Source organism: Gymnoscopelus microlampas, assembly GCF_963454915.1.
Source record: "Gymnoscopelus microlampas genome assembly, chromosome: 17".
NCBI classification, from domain to species: domain Eukaryota; kingdom Metazoa; phylum Chordata; class Actinopteri; order Myctophiformes; family Myctophidae; genus Gymnoscopelus; species Gymnoscopelus microlampas.
This window is the reverse complement of record NC_139954.1, coordinates 39,786,574-39,811,104: the sequence shown is the minus strand read 5'-3', so window position 1 is coordinate 39,811,104 and position 24,531 is coordinate 39,786,574. Positions and strand designations below refer to the sequence as shown.

The 24,531-nt window shown below is 41.2% G+C and overlaps 1 protein-coding gene across 1 annotated transcript in view; it reads left to right on the top strand.

Annotated features, from left to right (window-relative positions):
- bard1 (BRCA1 associated RING domain 1) overlaps positions 1 to 24,531 on the top strand; it is a 62,824-nt gene that overhangs the window by 21,438 nt on the left and 16,855 nt on the right. The window contains exons 9-11 of the mRNA XM_084085450.1: positions 10,124 to 10,241; positions 11,009 to 11,144; positions 15,595 to 15,687. Of these exons, the coding sequence (XP_083941576.1) occupies positions 10,124 to 10,241; positions 11,009 to 11,144; positions 15,595 to 15,687 (347 nt within the window). The remainder of the gene's footprint in view (positions 1 to 10,123; positions 10,242 to 11,008; positions 11,145 to 15,594; positions 15,688 to 24,531) is intronic.

The following is a 24,531-nucleotide window of genomic DNA, read 5'->3' as shown; positions in this document are numbered from 1 at the left end:
GCAGCAGCAGTGCACACGGCTGGCCCTGACTTGACTGTCTCGTCTGTCGATGGACATTGATTAACTGCCGTCCTCTCCTTCCTACGTGGGCGTCCTGTGGCGTACATGCCACGCTCCCACAGGGCCCCGAGAACGCTGAGGTGGCATCACCTGACCGCCCCGCAAATAATCAGTGTCCCTCGCTGTTCCCCCGGCTATCCATCTACCTAGTGCACACGTTCAGGAACGCGGGGGGGGAGGCTAAGACCCATTTACTTGCTTTGACTGATGAAAGAGCCGACGGCCCGACAGGCTGACAGACGACCGGGCATTTATAGACTTCGCTCAAACACGGGAACAGCAATCAGCGTGAGGCCATAATGAACGAATAAGGGTTATACGATGCTAATACGAATGCTAATAATTTCTTAAGTGCAGGGAGTTGGACTGTCCTGGACCATCAAATCTTTGCCTAACTTACTGAGCCACCAAGCCACTAAAAACGAAAACTTAAGTCATTAACATTCAGGATTCAAGCTTTCAAAGGATAGTAGTTAATTTAGTAGTAGTTCATTTAGAATCCCTTCATAGTTCCTCTAACTAGGGATGTGCGCAGCACCTAATTTCACTGTCAAACTTTAGCAAAGTTGAACTCCAGTCCAGACTAATTACGTGATGGTGATTTGCTCTGCCCCTTTGCTTGCATAGAACGGAAGTCAATTTGAGGCGAATATTCATGTTGCATGCGTGCGTTGTTTCCTTAAAACTATGTTTTTTTTTAACCAACTACATGGCTAGTGTTCTCTTGTACTTTCACTGGTCTTGCACTATGCTAGCACTGCTGAGGGTGTATATAGTCTAATCGATTAGTTTGATTAACTATTGCACCTCTACTGCCAAGCATGGTAGTGTCCCTTTAACCAAAGTAAAAAAAAACAACTCAAAATACACCCATAATGAGCTCAGACTCTTTAGTATCGTACTAGCTCAGTCCATGAAGATGACAGCTGTCAAATTAAAACCAAGGCGTTGGACAAAGTCACGCCCCTGGTTTCTACAGACCCGTTTTAAAGCCTGTTTTTCAGCGATTTCAAATCCGCCATCTTTCTATATCATCTATACATGAACGAGCGAAAGCGGTTTCGACCAATGGGCTTGACTCACAAGCTTGCGCACAGGGCTGCGCACGAGGTGGCGCAAAACGTGTCACAGTGGCCCCAAATAGGCCTCGCCCATCACACTTCACAACCCGGAAGAAAGGGTGATTTCGCCTCATGCGCTGGGTGAGCAACTCAATGCAAGTGGATGGGAGGCGATATCTGGTGCCCTCTCTATTAACTCGGGTTTCCCCGGTAGGACGTAGCGCGTGGAAGGAACACGTTATTCCAACCAGTTCCCTTCCCCTCCATCACGCGCCCCGGCTGTCATGGGGGAGGCGGTATAGTGACCAGAATTACTGCATGTTTTTGTGAGGGTACCTACCCTAGGAGACACGGGGAGAACATGCAAAAATAGCAGATCTACAAGCTCGTAGCGCGGCACTGAGCTTGTAGATCTGCTATTTTCGAATAGCCAAAGTATAAAATAATGGTTAAAGTGATTAAAATCTAAACAGACAGATGCTTTCCCAGTCTTAATGGGTTAGGCTGTTATTTATTTATCACCACCCTTAACGTTTGTTATTTTACTCACAAAGCTAAGATTAACCCATTAAGACCTGGAACTGTGTCATTTTTAAATTTGAGCTAAAAAGCATTATTTTACACTTTGGGCTATTCAAAAATAGCAGATCTACAAGCTCATAGCGCGGCACCGAGTGCCGCGCTACGAGCTTGTGGATCTGCTATTTTTGAAAAATCGTGAAAATGTGTGCAAATCTTTGAATATATATATATTTTTAAAGCGAACATTTTTAACTCAAATCTTTGCTTCTGGGGGTCCCTGGAACAAAATATTTTGATGGGGGTCCGGGGCCAAATACATATCATTTTGGGGGTCCTTGACATGAGAAAGATTGAGCACCACTGATATAGAAACATACGTTTTTCAGAATACTGTTGAGATTTAGGAGACATGTAGAATCGGCTTCAGGTCTCAATGGGTTAAATAACTCGAACCCTGCTGCGACTCTGGCGGCCTAAAACAGACTAGGGAGGGAGCGAATAAAAACTAAACATAACAATTCAAGGCGGTAAGCAGGCTTACTTTCATATCCTCTTACAAGTAAGTACAAGTACAAGGCTTTAGTGCGTCAATCAGTCTCTGTTTGTGGGATGATATGGGTGAACAGAAGCACAATGAAATGGTTTTGATATTGCTTTGCAGCCAATAGCTCGCGGCTCAAGAAGCTGACAGAGATAACACTGCTTCCGATGACTATGTCTATAATCATATAAACATCGCTAGGGAGAAGGATTTTACACTTACAATGTGCATTTACTCAAGTGCTGTATTTAAGTACTATAGTAGTCTGATAGTTATAAAGAAAATATCACATGGATGCACCTGGGACGTATCATCAGTGTTGTAGCCTGGGGTCATCGGGTGTTTCGGGTCTCGCAACAACATACACCCTCGCCCTAATCTGAGTTCCCAGAAGTTTTTGCCAGCTCTGGCGAGGAACTTCTGGGCCAGAGCCCTGGTGTTTGTGGGCGGGATGTAACTTACGCTCAGAATCTGAGCGGACACGCCTCTTACCGGTCTGAGAGCTGTGCAACTCGTCTAAAAAGTCAGACGAGAGGCAAACAGCAGTACACAACAATGGCGGCCGAAATTTCTCAAGGGGAAATTGCTTCCCGTCGATCCTATTTAGATGCAACACCCACTGCATGTGGATCCCGCCCCCTTTTCTTCATTGGCTGTTGATTTGAATCAGAACTCAGTGGCCGCGCCCCTGTTGTCCAGGATCCAAGCCGAAGACTCCCAGACTACCCTCGCCCAGGTGACCCAGCCGGGGTTGATCAAGCCCCGACTTATGTCCCAGTAGCACCCACGGTCAGTCCTCTTAGGGAAAGACAGGGCCACTCAGTCCGCTACTCCGGAACTACTCTGCCGGGACTCGGGGAGGCTCTGGCACGTGGAGGGACTAGGCTCTGTGGGTTGTCTCCTGGCCGGGCTCCTCCTTCGTCTCACCAGGTCCAGGACCTGAGCGCTGCACCAGATCCGCTGCACCACCCCGATCCAAACATTTCCTTCTGGTGTGATGGTTTCTTTAGGCCGTGGTGGTACTGCAGGCTCCACTTGCGGCTTGCTCGAATGGCCCTCCTAAAGGCCTCACCGTGGGTTTGTTGGGCTTCTTCCTCACGGAAGACACAGGCTGGGGCGCTAACCCATACTGCTCCCGGGATGCCGTCTACATTCCGGCTGTCACCCGACTCTCCGGTGGTCACCAAACTATTCCTGGTTGTCACGTAGTCTAATTCCTTTGAGCCACTATAAATAGAATCACTAACTATAAAGAAAACATTGCATGGATGCACCTGGGACGTATCATCAGTGTTGTAGCCTGGGGTCATAGGGTGTTTCGGGTCTCGCAACAACATACACCCTCGCCCAGGTGACCCAGCCGGGGTTGATCAAGCCCCGGATCAAGTAATCGTTGCTACAGAGCGTTTGTACGGTCACAGGGGTTTCTCCAGTTCTTTAATAAACAGAATATACGTACATTTTCAGGTAGGTGACAACATTTAAGCCAATCAGGAGAGAGCACTGAAAATGATTTTACACTTACAATGTGCAAGTACTGTATTTAAGTACTATAGTACTACCCTGATAGTTATAAAGAAAACATCACATGGATAGGTGACAAAATTTAAGCCAATCAGGAGACGGTACTGAAAATGCATTTTCTGTTTAATAAAGAGCTGGAGAGACATGGGAGACTCCTTTTTACTGAACAAACACTCTATAGAAATGAGTACTATCAGTATATAGAGCTATTTAACACTTATTTTACTCCAAAATGATACTTTGTGCTCGAATTTGAAAGCTTAAGTTACAAGTTAAAGGTACTGTAGGGTAAGTGATTTTCTTTGGTTAAAATGAGTGTTCAATATCTCGATATTCTGATTGTAATCATTGCTATGGAGTGTTTGTTCAATAACTGCAGTCTCCATGTCTCTCCAGCCCTTTATTAATCAGGTCAGGTTTCCAATTTTATCCAAGCAATCAGGATAAAGAACTCAGTCAGGACACAGATTAAACAAGTGAAATTGGAAGTGATGACACAAAGAAATGAGCAGACACAAATTGGAGCTGGAACACTATACAAATTTAGCTGATAAATGGGTACCCTCTGCTGACTGTTTACTATCAGAATATAGAAGCTTTAACCTTTAACAAAAAAACTTTTATTTTTAACCAAAAAATATCACTTACCCTCCCTTTTCAATATGTAGATTTGGATTATTATTACAAAACATACTGCACGTCATACATCAACCAATTAAGCCCCATTTTATAGTTTTGACTATTCGAAAATAGCCGATCTACAAGCTCGCAACGAGTCGAGATGCGACGCGTCGTGAGCTTGTTCATCTGACCGTTTCTATGTGTACTTGAGCTAAAAAGCACTATTTTACACTTTGGCTATTCAAAAATAGCAGATCTACAAGCTCATAGCGCGGCACCGAGTGCCGCGCTATGAGCTTGTAGATCTGCTATTTTTGAAAAATCGTGAAAATGTGCGCAAATCTTTGAATATATGTTGTTTTAAAGCGAACATTTTTAACTCAAATCTTTGCTTCTGGGGGGGTCCCTGGAACAACATATTTTGAGAAGGGGGTCGGCGGCTAAATACATCATTTTGGGGGTCCTTGACATGAAAAAGTTTGAGAACGACTGATATAGAAACATACGTTTTTTTCAGAGTACTGCTGGGATTTAGAAGACATTTCTAGAATCGGAACCTCAGGTTTTAATGGGTTTTAAACACCATGAGTAAAACACCATAGTACTTTTTCCACCGCTGACTCACTCCACTGTGATCTGTTACCTCATAACCTGCTCTGCAGAAGGCTAGGTGTGGGCGGCATAAATGGCGATGTTCCCCCTGTAAGAATTGAACCCCCATCCTAACCCTGAAAATCCAGACCTGACGTTACTAGGACCACAATGGAAACCAGCCCCAGGACCTTTTTTTTGTGTTGTCCTTTTAGCCCAAGTGTTACTGTACTTCCGTGCCGTTTACATCTTTGACTAATAACCCGTTAAAACCGGGAACGCTTCTGTGTAACCACTTTAACCATTATTTTATACTTTGGCTATTCAAAAAAAGCAGATATACAAGCTTATAGCGCACAGAGCGCCGCTTGTAGATCTAGCCTTTTAAAGCTAACATTTTTTAACTCAAATCTTTGCTTCTGGGGAACAACATATTTTGAGATGGGGGTCCGCGGCCAAATACATATCATTTTGGGTGGTCCTTGACATGAAAAAGTTTGAGAGCCACTGACTATAGCAACATACTGTTAGGATTTTAGTTTGTATTTGGCCTGCGGACCCCCATCTCTTTAGAAAACATTTGTAGAATCCCCTGAAGCAAAGATTTGAGTTACAAATGTTCGCTTTAAAATTACATATTTTCAAAGATTTGCACACATTTTCATGCAGATCTACAAGCTGATCAGCTTGTATCCAGCTTCGCAGTACAGGGCCATGTTGTCAAGTAATAGTTGTACACACATGGCTTCTTGTGATATGCACTGAAGCAACCCGGAAGCAATGTGCGTATGCTGGACCACGTAGTAATGGGTGAAGGAACAGATTGTGGATAAATACACTTAAGAAGCAGGGTATTCCCCCCGCACTATATACATTTATATGATCTCACACCAATGGCCTTTAGGTTAATAATCAGTGAAATTCCTCTTTAAATTGGTGAGGCTTATTAAGGAGGACAGCATTGGTGGAAGGTCTTATTCTGGATGTGCGTAAACAAACAGGAGGCACACCCCCTGTTTATGCCTGTTTATGCCTGTTTTTGCAGATACTATGCCTCTGCTTTGACGCTCTCAGCGTGAGTATCTGCGTCTCCACAGATGATCACGTCCCACCTCCGGTGACGTGACACCCCCCCCCTCCCCCCCCGGCGTCATGTGTCATCTTCTCTAGATTCGCTCCACAGATCACGATCAGGGGCGTCGCACCATTTGTTTTGTATCAACGGCCTGATTGACTGGTTTTGAAAGCTCGGCGCTTGATGTACGAGACAGAGGTGTCTGTTTGGTGTTTGGTGTTAACCCTTTAAGACCAGGGAACGCGTCTGTGTCATTTTAGATTTCTTTGGCTATTCAAAAATAGCAGATCTACAAGCTCATAGCGCGGCACTCTATGAGCTTGTAGATCTGCTATTTTTGAAAAATCGTGAAAACTTATGCAAATCTTTGAATATATATATATATATATATATATATATTTTTTTTTGTGAACATTTGTAACTCAAATCTTTGCTTCTGGGGGTTCTACTGATGTCTTCTAAATCCTAATCGTTTTTTGGAGAAAAAAAAAAGATATGTATTTGGCCACGGACCCCCATCTCAAAATATGTTGTTCCAGGGACCCCCAGAAGCAAAGATTTGAGTTAAAAACGTTCGCTCTTAAAAATATATATATTCAAAAATTTGCACAAATGTTCGCAATTTTTCAAAAATAGAAGATCTACAAGCTCATAGCGCGGCTATTTTTGAACAGCCATAAATGGTTAAAGTGGTTACACGGATGCGTTTCCCGGTTCCAATGGGTTAATGAAGGCCGGCGTGCCGCGGCGCTGCAGTTGTAATCAGTATTCAGCTCAGAGCCGCTAAATTAACATTTTTTTTCCTCTCCTGATTGGAATTGCGGCTGTTTGGCTGTGGTACCACCACCAGCACCACCACCAGTAGCAGCAGCACCTCCTCCCCCGGTGTTCTCCTTCTGACAAAATAAAAGCATACGAGTGGAGACTTGTTGTAAAGGAGAGCAGCTCTCAGACTCTCACCTCCCCCGCACAATTTTCCACACTTTCTTTAACCCATTCATCTTTGGATATATATGTTTTAAGGCAAACATTTGTAACTCAAATCTTCTGGGGATTCTACGAATCTACAAAAAAATTATGTTGCTATAATATCAGTGGTTCTCGAACCTTTTCATGTCAAGAACCCCCAAAATCATATGTATTGGGCCGCTGGGCCCCCATGTCAAAATATTTTGTTCCACGGACCCCCAGAACTAAGCAAAGATTTGAGTAAAAAATGTTCGCTTTAAAAAAATATATATATTCAAAGATTAGAATTTTTTTTTTTTCACAATTTTTCAATATATTTTTTATTTTTGAATAGCCCAAAAAAAGCTTAAAATGACACAGATGCGTTCCCGGTCTTACTGGGTTATATATATTCTGCCGGCATGCTGCCGCATAAACCAAATAAAGTGATGTCTTTGCCACCTGAGTGTGTGGATCTTTGCATATAATGCGATAGCGTCATGGACCGTTTCCATTTGTTTGTGTGTGTGGCTGTGTGTGTGTTTGTGTGTCTGTGTGTGTGTGTGTCTCTGTGTGTTTGTGTGTGTGTGGGGGGTATGAATCCAAATGAAATATTTTATGGACCACTGGACCTATTAATTGTCCCCCAGGTGTTATCTTTTGCTGACGCCTAATCTTTTAGAGACGACCCGCTGGTTTTCCCCTTCCCACACCTCCTTCCTCCCCTCTTCCGTTTCTCCCTCCGTTCTTTGTCTTCCTCTCCCTCGCTCTGCCAGGTGTCGTCAGGTCTTCCTTCACGTAATTAGCAGCAGAAACTATAAGGAGGAGTCTGTGGAACCTGTTGGCTCTGTTGATAGATGTGCTATCATGTGACATAAAGATTGGTGTGGGTAATTATGTGGTCACTTTAAACCACTTTAAACTCTATACTTAGTTGACTTTTGTCTCCCAGGGCCCTATACCAGTGGTGGAAAAAGTACTCAAACGTTTTACTTAAGTAAAAGTATCAATAAAGCATTGTAGAAATACTCTGTTACAGGTAAAAGTGCGGGATTCGACATTTGCTTGAGTAAAAGTACAAAAGTATTGGCATCAAAATGTACTTAAAGTACCAAAAGTAAAAGTACTAAAATGTTTGAAAATAGCCGATCTGCAAGCTCACAACGCGTCGCGATGCGACGCGTTGTGAGCTTGTAGATCGGCTATTTTCAAATAGCCTAGGTATAAAATAGGGCTAAAGTGGTTAATGTATGTTTCATAATATCATAATTTATATCTGAAAAGTAACTTGGGGTGATAGGGTATTCTCCGTTGCAGCACCCACCCTCTGGAACCCACTCCCACCTCACATCAAAACCGCCCCCACGCTTGCCATGTTCAAAACCTCCCTCAAAACCCACCTCTTCAGAACTGCTTTCCCCACCTAGCTGATCTCCTACCACCCTAGGCTCAACTTTTGTTTTATTCCCTGGCCTTCTGTAGCCTTTTTAACTTTTTTATTCTCTGTATTTTCTTATTAAAGTTGTTTTGTTTTGATTGTGTTCTACTTAGCTTAGCTTTGACTTTGAGTACTCAGAAAAGCGCTATATAAATCCCAGTTATTATTTTTATTATTAACTAGTAACTAAACTTTTCAAATAATTGTAGTGGAGATGTAGTGGAGTAGAAGTAAAAGTATTAGAAATTGGAAATACTCCAGTAAAGTAAAAGTACCTCAAAATTGTACTTAAGTAAATGTACTTAGTTACTTTACACCACAGTCCTATACTAGGCCCCCTCCTTGTTCCCCGTACACCAAATCCCTTTGCTTAAAAATAGGCGATCTAAAAGCTCATAACGTGTTGCTAGTGTTCATGTTGTTAACGCACTTCTGGCCTTTTAGAGATAGTAAATCGGCCATCTTGTTCTCACCACTGTATACACGCATGGCGTGCTAAAGTGTTATAACGTGCACTGTAATGAACTAACTAGTCACTGAACGGCCAACGGGCAAACCTGTCCCCATCTTATTACTGTAGTTGTGTTGTATTCTTCTAATGTGTATTTACAATATACCTCCAAGTGTATTAACCACTTGAACCCCAGAATCCACATTCTGGGGGTAACATGTCAATATGTTGACGTCCCATTGGTCCGACTGGCCCCATTATAACTAACCCTATCTCTAACCTCACACTAACCTAACGGTCGGAATAATGGGATGTTGGATTCTGGGAGGAACATTAACCAAAAATAGCTGATCTACAAGCTTGGTGTGTAGACTGAGAAAGGAGAGAGCCAACTCAGGTCCCGAGTTGGCACACACAACACACACAAAACACACAAAACACACAACACACACACAGGGAAGCAGAAACAACACCAGTCTGGTGCTTACTTACACACTCGGGTATACTGTACCTGTCATAATGTTCTCCATCTTTATATATTTGGCTTTGCCCTCTGTACCAGTGTTGATTTCGTCGACTAAAACTACCTTTTTTTTACTGACGAAAACTAAACAAAAACTAAGCTATGATGAGTAAAACTAAGACTAAATGTACTGACAATTTAGTCAACAAATAAAAACTAGACTAAAATGTTAGTGAGGGACTAGTGGAGAAGAGATCCAGTAGAACTAAAAGAAAAGTTGTTTTATGCTTGGCTGTGCTCAGGTGTTGCGCTCTGAAAATAGCAGATCTACAAGCTCACAACGCGTCGCAGTAGATCTGCTATTTTCAGCATGCTACCAAGTGTAAAATCAGCCATTACGACGCCATCAAGGCACCGCCAAAATACATTTTACTAAATCTACAGTTGATTTAGTCGACTATAATCTTATGACATTTAGTCGACTAAAACTAGACTAACAGTAAAACATTTCAGATGACTAAGTGGAACTAAATGGAATTTGATTCAAAAGACTGCCTAAAACTTAATAAAAAGTTTTAGTCAAAATCAACACTGCTCTGTACACACAGACTTTACCTCGCTGTGTGTGTGTGTGTGTGTGTGTGTGTGTGTGTGTGTGTGTGTGTGTGTGTGTGTGTGTGTGTGTGTGTGTGTGTGTGTGTGTGTGTGTGTGTGTGTGTGTGTGTGTGTGTGTGTGTGTGTGTGTGTGTGTGTGTGTGTGTGTGCGTGTGTGTGTGTCTCTCTCTTTGATTTGTTTTGAAGTAAATAAAGCCTCTTTCTTAATGACAGGAATCTGCATGGAAAGCGTCCGGCAGACTACGCCGTGACTCCGGAGATGCAGGCGGTGTTCCAGACAGTCTCAGTAGGACCCGACCCTGCCGGCACAGCCATTACTCCTCCAGCCTCGGTAAGGGAAGGGCCGCGTGGGAATTAGAACAGTGTACGCTACGAGATTAACCCATTAAGACCCGACGCCCATTCTACAAAATGTCTTCTAAATCCCATCCGTTTTTTTTAAGAAACCGATGTTGCTACATCAGTGGTTCTCGAATTTTTTCATGTCAAAGACCCCCAAAATGATATGTATTTGGCCGCCGACCCCCATCTCAAAATATGTTGTTCCAGGGACCCGCAGAAGCAAAGATTTAAGTTACAAATGTTCGCTTTAAAAATATATATATTCAAAGATCTGAACACATTTTCACGATTTTTCAAAAATAGCAGATCTACAAGCTCATAGCGCGGCACTCGGTGCCGCGCTATGAGCTTGTATATCTGCTATTTTTGAATAGCCAAAGAAATCAGAAAATTACACCGATGCGTTCCCGGTCTTAATGGGTTAAACTGACAGGAAGTCCGATTTGACCTTGACCTACTGTAGTGGTAGAAAACACGAGCCTGAAACTAAATGATGCATGCGTTCATAAACCCTAATGTCGTCACTGTGCCGTACCGTACAGCAGGTCCCCACAGACATGAACCCTTCTAGTTGGGGTACAACACATTTTTAATGAGTAACCATTGCTTAAAAAAAGATCAACCTCCTTTCTTCTCTCTTTGACGTCTTTCCTCTAGAGTACCAGACGTTTCATTATGTGAGGGCATGGGGAGAAATGGCATCCTTTTTTTCTATTTTTTGTTGACCCTGTGCTATTTCATTGTGTACCGTTCTAGCTGAGCAGTGGGGTGGCGAGAAGGGAGGAGCAGGTGGTGCTTCTGGCCAGTAAACTGTCCCGGGACCAGCAGAACCAAGTGGCCAAACTGGGCCGGCTACTGGGAGGCAAAAAAGCGGAGGCTTTCTCCGGCTCAGGTACAATTCACAATTTAGGCATTTAGTAGACGCTCTTAACTCATCCACTACCACTGATGTAAAAAACGTATTTTTTTCCAATTACCAAATCTTGCCACTGACGTAAAAAAACATAATTTTGCTAAATCATTTTTCAAAATAAGATCTTCATCTCTTGACACGACACATTTCATTGTAGCACACCCGGATACGGAAATACGTCATATCAAAGATTTTCGCTCCCGCACACTTCCTGTTTGGGTTCCGCTTTCAAACGCCATTTTCTCGGCTTTGCATTTCTCCGCCGAGGAACACTGTTTCGCATCGCTGTTTTGAAACTGCTACTGCTGCAAAATGGAATGTCGCCGATTGAAAATTTCTTCTCTGGGCCACTCACACAACTACCCTGTGTGTCTACAAACAGTTGAACACGCGATCATAAGGGATTTAGCGAGGTCTGTGGCGAGGTGGAAAAAGTACGTTTCACATGGCCATGCATGATGTTTAACGCTGGGCTGGAGGAGAAGGGCTCCGCCCCGACCGGAATGTTTGTTGTCTGAGCGACGTGCACGACTCCCCTGTGTGTTTAGAAACGACTGGACTATGCGATCATAATGAAGAAAAAAAATGTGTGAATGTTTAAACAATTTTATAAAAAACACTAAATTGCTGGCAGTGGGCAAACACAGACAGAAATAAGTCTGGCAGTGAATGAGGTAATTCATTGAGGCCAGAATTAATTTATTAATTAAGTCAGCCAGTTACAGCATTTTTGAACATTTTTACTAACATTTCAAGAGCCTCAAAATATTTCACTCCAGGACAATCGACACGCCGAGTGTCGACCAAGATGCAGGAGTGTCTCTCTGCTTCCATCAGAGAGAAAAAAAAGCGTGTCACCGTGACCCTCCGTTCTTTAGTTATTGGCTGTTGAATATAGCTTGTTCTCACTAAAAAAACGCTCCTCCAGAAGTCAAAGGATCACTCATAGGTTGGCGAACAGCGCCATCTAGCGTAAACACTGAAAACACGTCATTGGCACTGAATGAGTTTTAACAAGTGCGAGATCAGAGTAAGCATGAATCCTTGTCAACAAACAAAGTAAATAGTCACATTAATAGAGTTCAAAATGAAACTGGGATATCAGGTAAAAATCAAGCCTAGCATAATGTCTAAACGAATCTGGGAACCCATCTCCAAATGAAAAGGAAAAACAGCGCCCTCTGCTGTTTTTTACTATCTCAGTTGGCTCTGGGAGGAAGTCGACGTAGCACACGTGCGCAAGGAAACCGGGGTTTTGGTCTGCCTTCAGCCTTTCACTTCCGGTGGTGCGATTTCTACACGGAACACTAACACCACTTCTCCCAGAGAACATGGATCGTTTTGGCTATAAGCCCACTTGTTTCTATGATGAAAGAGCAAGTTAAAATGTGAATATCTTTCCGTGGTTTTGTCTGCTCCGAGGACGCTATTGTTAAATGAGTTTCGGTTTGTTTCTAGTGGGGAAGGATCGGCAGACACGTAAATCCCACCCACTACATTTGATTGGGTAAAGCGCGGCCTGCTTCCTGAACTGAAGGCACGCCCACTTGTAGGCCAGTGCGTACGCGATATGACGAACCCCCCCGACAGATTCAAACGCAGAGCAGAATCTGTTCTTGAGAGATTATGTCTAAACTAACATGTTGACTAAGTAACATTCCTAACATTTGTGATCAAGATTTAAAATTAATCTAAATAACAAAAACATGTGAACAAGTAACCAACATATATCTGTACAGTAAACTAGTGTCTTAAGCGTTGAAAATCGTGACAAGGAGCGATGCAAGGAGAGGAGTGTAAGCAGCACTCATCCACCGAAGGAGGTCTCTAATCTGGAGGTCGAATTGTCCCTGTGTTTGTAGCTTTTCGAAATCATTTTCATATTGTTTTGTTTGTTTGTTCTGAAGTAGTTTTTGTCTCCCATTGTCTCCACGTTCAAGTTTTACCAGCTAAATTTGACCTTTTTTGTGTTAACCCATTAAGACCTGAAGCCGATTCTACAAATGTCTTCTAAATCCCAACAGTATTCTGAAAAACATATGTTTCTAGATCAGCGGTTCTCAAACTTTTTCATGTCAAGGACCCCCAAAATGATATGTATTTGGCTGCGGACCCCCATCTCAAAATATGTTGTTCCAGGCACCCCCAGAAGCAAAGATTTGAGTTAAAAATGTTTACTTTAAAAAAATATTTATATTCAAAGATTTGCACATCTTTTCACAATTTTTCAAAAATAGCAGATCTACAAGCTCATAGCGCGGCACTCGGTGCCGCGCTATGAGCTTGTATATCTGCTATTTTTGATAGCCAAAGTGTAAAATAATGTTTTTTTTATCTCAAATAAAAAAATGACACCGATGCGTTCCAGGTCTTTATGTGTTAATAAAAAAAGAAAAGAGAACCTCCAGATGGTAGCTACTTAAGGATTATCACTCACGGGAACCACAGCAGTAACTAGCGAGAGCTTTTCATAGCTTCGTTTGTCATTCTGATGTAGTAGCCGCGGTGGCAGCTTCTTCACTGTTGCCTAGTAATGGCTGGAAGAGCGGCAGAATGCAAAAAGTAATTGAAGCGATTCCTCATAAGCCGTTTGGAAAGCGCTGTCAGAGTGACGAACAAACAGTAATGGAAAATAGAAGTGTTTCTCTCTCTCTCCTCTCCCGTCTCCACAGCCTGACCGGAGGGGATTGAAGTTGACGCTTTCGGAAGAATCACTCGCATGGTGAACTTAACCCATTAAAGCCGGGAACGCATCTGTGTTATTTTTTAGAGTTCAAAAATAGCAGATCTACGAGCTTGTAGATCTGCAAAAAAAAATGAAAAAATAGTGCAAATCTTTGAATATATATATTTTTTTAATCCAAGCATTTGTTTTTGAAAAAAAAAATATGTTGCTATAATCATTGGTTCTCAAAGTTTTTCATGTCAAGGACCACCCAAAACTATATATATATTTGGCCGCGGACCCCCATCTAAAAATATTTTGCTCCAGGGACCCCCCCAGAAGTTAAAAATGTTCGCTTTAAAAATATATACCGGTATATTCAAAGATTTGCACACATTTTCACTATTTTTCAAAAAATTGCAGATCTGCAAGCTCATAGCGCGGCACTCGGTGCCACGCTATGAGCTTGTATATCTGCTATTTTTGAATAGCCAAAGTATAAAAGAATGGCTTAAAGTGGTTACACAGATGCGTTCCCCGGTCTTAAAGGGTTAAGGCAAGGCGAATCCACACTTGACGCACTACGCCAGGATCTTTTTTTGCCCCGGAGATATAATTATAGTCATTTCGTAGTTGTCAGCCACCGCGGCTTGTTGACTGAAGAGGCAATAAGCCTGTACTTAATTTTTGATTAACTCATAATTCTGTGTCTTTGTCTCAGTCTCTTATGAATTGGGCCGGTTTCTCAGACTTGCATAACATTGCAGTCAATCAGAACAAAGGCGTTTCATAGTCAGAGACTCTCTGTTTCTTTCCAAATAAATAAGAAAATGGGGAAAGAAAAGGTTTTATGCCTGTTTTTGAACAAGTGGAGGATATTGAATACGACAGTGTCTTTTCCACCTGAGATTTGATGTTGAATGCAATGAATTTTATATGCTTGTTGCCTAACCAGGGTTCAGGCACTCTTATTTGTACCCTTGGCTTACAGTATGCTACTTTTCCTGTGTGCAGTGGTGGAAAAAAAGTACTCAAATGTTTTACTTTAGTAAAAGTATCAATACTGCAATGTAGAAATACTGAAGTAAAAGTCCGGAATTCAAAATGTACTTGACTAAAAGTACAAAAGTATTGGTGTCAAAATCTACTTAAAGTACCAAAGGTTGAAAGTACTCAATAATGCAGAATGTCCCATTTCGCAAAGTTTTCAAATATAAAATGCATTAAAAAAAAATGTATACAAATCTTTTGAAAATAGCAGATCTACAAGCTCACAATGCGTCGCATCGCAACACATTGTGAGCTTGTAGATCAGCTATTTTCAAATGGCCGAAATGTATATAGGGCTGAAGTGGTCAATGCATGTTTTGTAATAATAATCAAAATCTTCAAAGTAACTAGTAGCTAAAGTTGTCAAATAGTTGTTGTGGAGTAATAGTACAATATTTGCCTCTGAGAGGCTGAGTCAAGTAGAAGTAAAAGTACTGAAAATTTGAAACACTCCAGTAGAGTTTTGTCATCGATATGTGTTTATAATGTGTTTATAGCCACGTGTCACGTGAAGCTTGACCAATCACTTTGTTGACGTACGCACCTGAGCAATCAGAACGTTGACGTACGCACACGGACAAAGTCAGGTATAGAGCGGCTAGCGCCGCTAAAAAGACCTAAAAGTACTTGAGTAAATGTACTTAGTTACTTTACACCACTGCTGTTGTTGAGTGAGGTATACGTTTTCTCTCCCCCCCCCCCCCCCCCCTGCAGTGAGCCATGTTGTGGTACCAGACGGACCCATGCCCACCACCCTCTCCACGCTCCTGGGTGTGCTTGCCGGGCGCTGGGTGCTCCGATATAGCTGTGAGTATGTGCAGAAAGAAGAGCTCTTGCCTCGGGTGTGTGTGTGTGTATGTGTGTGTGAATGATGAATTCAAATAGGATATCAGACTGTGTTACTGCTCAACCTCATAGGCTGTCTGCTGCTGCAATATCCCAGAAACAGCTTGCGAAGAAAAAAAAAATATTTATATTTACTTTGTATGCCTTTGTATTTATCGAAGGCCCCTGCAGGAAACGGCTAATAACCTCACTACTCTAATGTTTTAAGCCATTAAGCCACACAGTCTCTTCGTAATGTTATGCTATTACGCTACACAGGACCACAACTCTTTATAACACTCATGTGTGCACCAAGTAATGATAAGATACATTCTCTGATAAAAGTCATGGAACATCTGTGGAATATTACCGAAGAATCCCATTGTTTAGCCTGTAGCCTAATGGATATATTTAAGACCTGAAGCCGATTCTACAGTACATGTCTCCTAAATCCCAACAGTATTCTGAACAACATATGTTTCTATATCAGTGGTGCTCAATCTTTTTCGTGTCAAGGACCCCCAAAACTATATGTATTTGGCCACGGACCCCCATCTCAAAATATTTTGTTCCAGGGACCCCCAGAAGCAAAGATTTGAGTTTAAAACGTTCGCTTTAAAAAAATATATATTCAAAGATTTGCACACATTTTCACGATTAAAAAAAAATAGCAGATCTACAAGCTCATAGCGCGGCACTCGGTGCCGCGCTATGAGCTTGTAGATTTGCTATTTTTGAATAGCTAAAGTGTAAAATAATGCTTTTTAGCTCAAATCAAAAAATGACACAGATGCGTTCCAGATCTTAATGGGTTAAGTAATTTTTCAAAATAAATGTATACTCAAACTAGCTCTGGCAAAGGTTCTCAACCTTTTTGCTAACTCGAGGTCCACCTGGGTATATGGCAAGATGTTCAGGGCCCACATACAGAAATACATGTAATACTTATATAACATAACTGTTTTAAAACGTTTTTTTTTTTTTATATTATATTTTACTATTTCAAAAGGCCTGTATATGCTCTGTCTTTTTTTTTACTGATGAGGTTTCCAGTGCATTGGGAAGGGGGCCCACAGTCTGCTGACCAGCACTGCTCAAATCTGTATGACAGGCCTGCAAATTGCTGTTGTGAACCTAGTCGTTAATTGGCACATATTCGTGCTTGTTAAAATCAACATGCTTAACTCTTGAGAGTGTAAAATGAAACCAAATGGACCCTTACGGGTCCATTTGGTTTCATTTTACGCTCTCAAGAGTTAAAAAACACGGTATAGGAAGGTTGGGTATGCGTATAATATCATCAAGATGTTTTGTGGGCACAGTTGCAGTCTCAAGTAACGTCAAAGACTGATTTTCTTTTGCCCTTTTCTTAAAATAATATCGGTGACGTGTTGGCCGATCTCCGACGTTTCCGATCAGGTATCGGGTCGGTCCCATCTCTAGAAACATGAATACAAAACAAAATATAATACAATTATTGTCGGATAAGGAATCAAACCAGTTATATACTATGCTGAAGGTGGGTGAATGAAATTGGAGTGACCAGTTAGTTACACATCAGTTATTGTTTCCAGAAGGTTGAATACTTGGGCCGCACCAGGATTCACCCTCTGTTGACATCACCAAACTATTCCCATAGCTCCCATTTGTCCTGTGTATACTGCAGCTGCTGTACCTAGCAGCAACATTAGCTGTCATACGCAACCTCAGTGACCCTTTCCACATGATTATTTCTGCATGACTTTCTCCGTATACTTGGTTCAAATCGATACAACACAGTAGTATGTATATTCCTCTTCTTGTTCCTCCAAAAGTATCATGTTCATGTTTGTACGAGTCAGACTTAGTTCGACCAGGTGGTTCACACTTACCAAAAGCAGGTATTAGTGTTTAATATATCAAGAACCCTGCCCGGTATTGTTGTGCTGTCCCAAGTCAATATGCAGAGTGCATGCTCTGCATATTCGCTGACAAGACAAAAGTATTTCTACTGTAATACAGGGCAATATTTGTCTTTTTTTAGCTATTAGAAAAATATTTATATTTTAGAAAAATATTTATATTTTAGAAAAATATTTATATTTTTCTACTTATCCATGTTTTGAGAATGACTATATTTTTTATACTATACTATATCTGTGGAACCAAATGTGAAAAATCCTAGGAACATGTTAGCCATACTGTAGGGCCTGTAATCTTTAACCAAAAAGCTGGAAGTACTTAAGAGATGTGTTATCACTGCATTAATAATAAATAAAAACACAAATAACACAAATGTTGACAAATATTGAGGATGTACTCTGTTAATGCGGTTTAACTTTGGCAAAGAACCAAGGAAATCACAGTAGCTACTATCCATCCGAAAAGTCTGCCCCGTTCTATTTCATTTTCTTTCATTAATTGTCCAACAAAAAGTTTGTTTCTCTACATAAATTAGCTATTCAGTCTAACTTCCAGCCAGCAATAAATTGTCTTATAAACTTAACCAATATACTTTAAACATAAACACTTAAATATGTGTGGTGCAGGTGTTAAGTCCCTGCCTACCACCACAGAGACGAGGGGTTTCTGAATTCTCCACGGTGCCCGGCTTGGCCACAATTGGCCGTGTTCACGGTTGGGAGGTCGGGGTCACTGCACTAGCAACTCCTATAGGTTGGTGGTCAGGTTGTCTGTTCAGTGGGTGGGGAGAGATGGTGTGCTCCTCTGCATGCATTAGGTCAGTGGTTTTCAACCTTTTTCATGCGAAGGACGCCTAAATTGACATACATTGTCGGGGACCCCCAGAAGCAAAGATATCAGTTAATGTTTCGCTTTAAAAAATATAAATATTCAAAGATTATGCACACTTTTTCAAGGATTTTCAAAAATAGCAGATCTACAAGCTCATAGCGCGGCACTCGGTGCCGCGCTATGAGCTTGTATATCTGCTATTTTTGAATAGCCAAAGCTAAGTGGTTAAAAATTATGTTAAAGATAGGGTAAGTGATATTTTTGGGTTAAAACAAAAAGTATTTTGTTAAAAGGTTAAAGCACTATATTCTGATAGTAATCATTGCTATAGAGTGTTTGTTCAGTAACAGGAGTCTCCCCGTCTCTCCAGCTCTTTAATAAACAGAAAATACATTTTCCGGTAGGTGTCAAAATCTCAGCCAATCAGGAGAAAGTACCCATTTTTAAGCGAGTGTTCCAGTTCCAATTTTGCCTGCTCATTTCTTAGTGTCATCACTTCCAATTTCACTTGTTTAATCTATATCCTGATTGAGTTCTCTGTCCTGATTGGATAAAATTGGAAATGAAACTGAAACTGAAACGAAAATGCATTTTCTGATTTATAAAGAGCTGGAGAGACAAGGCGACTCCTGTTACTGAACAAACCCTCTATAGCAATGAGTACTATCAGAATATAGAGCTATTTAACACTTATTTTAACCAAAGAAAATCACTTACCCTACCTTTAACTAATTTCGCTGGGGACCCCCTGGTACTCCCTCAAGGACCACTGGTGGTCCCCGGACCACTGGTTGAAAACCACTGCATTAGGTCCTTCCGGGGAAACTTCTCACTGTCGCGTGAAAAAGAAGCTCCTGGAATCTCCCATTATGTATAGTAAGGAGTCAAATGACTGTCTACACCGACCACACGACCAACTGTAGGGGTTAGCAGTGACGGGAACTACACGCGAATGGGAAAATTGGGAAGTTGTCAACGAAAAGAGAAAGAAAAAAAAGATTTGTGAGCAGCCAACTTATTTGCAGTTCCCACCACCTTCTTGCTTTGCATAAACAGGATACCTGGCTGGCACTTTTTCATTCACAACGCCGCTTAAACTGAACCATGAGCTCTCTCCATTCAGCTGCACCAGGTGACCATGAACATTGAATATTATGCATGCCGTATAGCAGGGGTATTTCAATGTATTCCATAGAAGGCAAGGACACTCCAAATTGACTATTTATTTCCAACCCAATTGTTAAGCCCCTTAGTCCAAGGGTATAAAGGTAAAGGACACAACGTGAAATGAAGGGACAACTTTACAACGGAAAAGTAATTTACAACATATAACTATTTACAGAAATGTGAACGGATAGTTCAAGTACAAACAAAGTAAACTTAAAGTAATGCGTAACAAAAGTAAACACAAGACATGTCCTACAACCCAAACTAAACAATACAGTCTCTTTTCACCGAGGTCCCAAACAGCCCGTTCTTTTAGCACAAAGCAGGGGCGTCACGACCATTCACTGTGCGTACGACGCTACACCCTCACTCTCACAGATCCGTAATTTCATATCCCCCACTTTTTGAAAAAATAAAAAAAATATATATATTTTTTGATAATAAATCAGTAAAATCAGGCAAAAATAAGAATTAAATAACCTAACCCTAGCCCTAAAACCGAAATAAAGTAACCAAAACACGAAAAAAAATTGAAAATACAGAATTTGTTTACATTTGACAGTTACAAATGTTTTTCACGCTTTTTCAAAAATAGCCAAAGTGTAAAATAAGGGGTATAGTCCACCGAAAGTCCATCCCCCCCACCTTCTGAGAGCCTGTGACGTCCCTGGCACAAAGTCTTTCGTGAGTCCGAAGTAGCAAAGGTTGGTTTTGGTTTTGGTTTTGGCGGGAGGAAAGATTTGAGTCTCTGCCGTTCAGCTGTCGTTCCTCAGAGCTGCCATCACCAACTAACTGTTGGCTTCGTATAGGTCTCTGCTGGCCGGCCCAGCCAAACCCGCAGCTTTCGGCGTCATGGAAGCACCGGCTGGGTACCAGCTGGGAGCACCAATTCCCCACGGACAGAAAGGAAAAAGCTTCCAATCTCCAGCGTGCAGAAAGCTGCCAGAGTCAATCAGCCAGTTAAACCATTCAAGCCGGGGAATGCATCTGTGTCACTTTATATTTTAGCTATGATCATTATTTTATATTTTGGCTTTTCAAAAAATAGCAGATCTACAAGATCATAGCGCGCCACTGAGTGGCGCGCTATGAGCTTGTAGATCTGCTATTTTTTTTTTGATCTGCTATTTTCTTTTTGACTCAAATCTTTGCTTCTGGGGGGTCCCTCTAACAAAATATTTTCAGATGGGGGTCCGCGGCTAAATTACGTATAATTTTGGGTGGTCCTTGACATTTGTAGATGTGTTCCCGGATTGAATGGGTTAACCCAGTCTCTCCCTGTCCAACAACCTCTCTCTACCAACTCTCCACCTTGCAAAACACAGAAATATTAAAGCAATACAAAGTATACAAGATAATGCCAAATAGTACAAAAATAAATACTCTTGGCCATAACTCCCTACAGTATATGCTCCATATAACATTACCATGTTATAACTATGGTTGAATCTAACCGGTCAGAAATGTATGGTCTTAAATGTGGAAAACAGTTCTGGAACTTATGTCACTTTGCTGCTGAAGGTGTTGTGAGTAAGCCTGGATTGGAAGGCTTTTATTTTGAACATCTTCTTCGGTCCAGTAGGCAATACTGTAGGTAATAGGCTCTATTCACAGCAGCCATATTATGAAGACATTATTCACAGGTGTTACCAATGATACTAATGAAGGCTCTGTTCCATTCCGGTCAAACAGAGTCAGGGTGCTGATATTATGCATGTTGGCTCACTGGAAACACTGCTACACCAGTGGGTCTACAGTTGGGGTCCAGGGACCCTCATGGGCTTCCAAATGGCCCCTTACAGGTGTGTAACTCTGAGAGTGTACACATGGATCATTAGTATCATTGTTAACACCTGAGAAGGAAGTGATAATATGGCTGCTGTGCATAGAGCCTATAGTAATTAGGCCTGTTTGATCAATATAATGATCAAATCGTCACAAGACAATGTTTTAGTTTTCGACTATCTCTAGTCGCATTGCCGCCAATTATGTTCCGCTTCTAGATGTGCAGTTATAGCACAATAGTATGGTAATTTAATGCATAATTATATTACACAAATATTGTTCTATTCATGTTGGGTACTTTTAAAGAGGGCAGTGCCAGGATGTTGGTACTTTTTTTCTGTTTTGTATTCTTTTATGGAGTTGACTTTACTCTAGAGACCATCCGCTATGGATAAAATATGCAAGGCTGTCTTTCTTGGGCATCTTAACTTTTTTTTGTAAGCGGCAAGCTTGTGTCAAATGGGTGCATGGAAACAGACAGGACTAGTTGCGTATCGAGACCATATACTGTACCTCCCATCACATTCATTAAAGGAGCAGTTCACCCAAAAAATGACTTATTTTCTATCAATTACACACCCCATGAAGCCTTGATTTCATGGATTTCTTTTTGTTTTTGTGGCATTCCTAAGACAATAATTTGATGACCGGGTGTATTTCCGGTAGGAGACAAATAATCTACTTTGTGTCTCCTACCGGATACATTAGCCGGTAGGAGACGGGAATCAAATTATTAGCTTAGGAATGCAAAAAATAAAAACAAAAAATAATCCATGGATTCAAGGCTTCATAGGGTGTGCAATTGATAGAAATTAAGTCATTTTTTGGGTGAACTCCTCCTTTAATATCAAATCACGTAATAAAATATTACAGCATGTGTGGTGTCGCACCTAATGTGAATGCACCTGAACAATCAGGAAATGCATTAGTGAAGGGAATGTGCCATGGTCTTTGATAGTCTGTGTAATCCATGCATGTAAAACACTATTTGTTGCAGCTAATGTCTTACACCAGCATAGTTTTGTGTGGAGCCATGTTTATTAATAGGAGAACTTGACGTGTTAAAAAATGGTGCGCTCCTACATGATTAATGAACGAGTTGGGAGCAGCACACACACACACACACACCACACACATGAACACACGAAAGGTTGTGCTCAGCAGGGACCAGTGGTGGGAAATTAAGTACTCAAATGTTTTACTTAAGTAAAAGTATCAAGACTGCAATGTAGCAGTACTCCGTTACAAGTAAAAGTCCGGAATTAAAAATGTACTTGAGTAAAAGTACAAAAGTATCAGTATCAAAATGTACTTAAAGTACCAAAAGTAAAAGTACTTAAAAATAGCAGATCTACAAGCTCACAACGCGTCGCAATGTGACGCGTTGTGAGCTTGTAGATCGGCTATTTTTTGCAAAGTAACTAGTAACAGGTTTCTGAAAAACGTATGTTGCTATAATCTCTGTGGTGCTCAAACTTTTTCACATCAAGGACCCCCAAAATTATATGTATTTGGCCGCTGACCCCCCCATCTCAAAATATTTAGTTCCAGGGACACCCCCCAGAAGTAAAGATTTGAGTTGTTTGCTTTAATAAATATATGTTCAAATATTTGCACACATTTTCACGATCTTTCCAAAAAAAAAATAGCAGATCTACAAGCTCATGCCGCGCTATGAGCTTGTATATCTGCTATTTTTGAATAGATTGAACCCGGATTGAATGAGTTAAAAGAGTGGGTGAAATGACTTTCTGTACAAGCTCCCATGAATTGCACTTACAAAATAGATCATCTTGAGAGTAGAGAGAAGGGGAAAAAAAAAAACACGTAACAAACACCAATGTCAAGCTGTGTGCTCAATAAATAAATAAAACATAATAGAAATAAAGTCAAGAGTACCTCAGTCTCCTGTGCAAGTAGCAGCAGACATGAAATATTTATGAAGTAGGTAGCCCTGAAGTCCCAACCTGGAATGAACTCTGGGCTGTATCCACAGAACAAAAACTGCATTTTAACTCTTACTGTACTTAACAAAAGATTATTTCTCTATTATAATAATACATGATACTCATTTAGGAGGAAATAAGACTGTGGCACTGCCTCTTTATAGTTCCGTTTTGGACAGTTAAATCGTCAAACACGTCTTTTATACAGACAGAATAAAAGACGGAAAAAACAGACAGAAAAAATATATATTAAAAAAAAGGCTAGTAGGCATTAAGACATCAGTGTGATGTTATTCATGCTACACATTATAGCACAGAGTGCAAAGAGGTTGGAACGTGGATGACATGAGTTAATACTGTACCTCTGCTGACACCGCAACTGTCAAGATATGCCACTTCAACCTTTAGATATGAGTTTGTATCTTTTCCTGTGATTGTGTCCTTGTCCTCAAACCTTTTTGACCAAAATGTTATTTTCTTTGCGGCAGCCTATTTATCATTCCCACCAAGTGTTGTGAAAGTTCGTCCCTCCTCCGTTCTTAACTTTATTTTGTTTACAGACAGAATGTTAACATTATGACATCTTTTGGTCTAATCGTGCACAAGGAATCCAACGCATCAAACCCCATCTTACCAAGTGTCTCTGTTCTTGAGATATGACCAATATTGACATTTTCACAATTTGACCGTGATTGTGGCCGTGACCTTCACAGCCCTAAAGTTCATCATGTCATCAGGACAGCTTACTGATCAGACAGACAAACAGACAAACAGAATAAGAGCGAGATCCCAAACCGTCGGGGTCGGTTTGGGATCTCGCTCTTCCTGAACAGAATGGTTACTTACTTACTTACTTACTTTAGTCCTTTTATTCCCAGTTTTGAAATAAGGCTTTGACGATTTGAAGCCATTCATCTCGGTGTTGTGCTACTTTCCTTGGCTCGCCCCATGTACAGTAAGCATAATTTCCTTTAGCCCCCCTTCAACTGCTCCCCGCCAGGTGTTCTTTGGCCGTCCAGGCTACCGTTTTCCAGCTGTTAGGGGGCTTAATGCTGCCTTCTGTATCCTGTAGTTGTCCATTCTTAAGGATGTGACCTGGTTTTATTTCACAGACCACATATACCCGCATTCTATTTTGCCGTACTGCTCCTTTATTAGTTAATTTGTTCGGGACAGAAGATTCGGCAGATTTTTC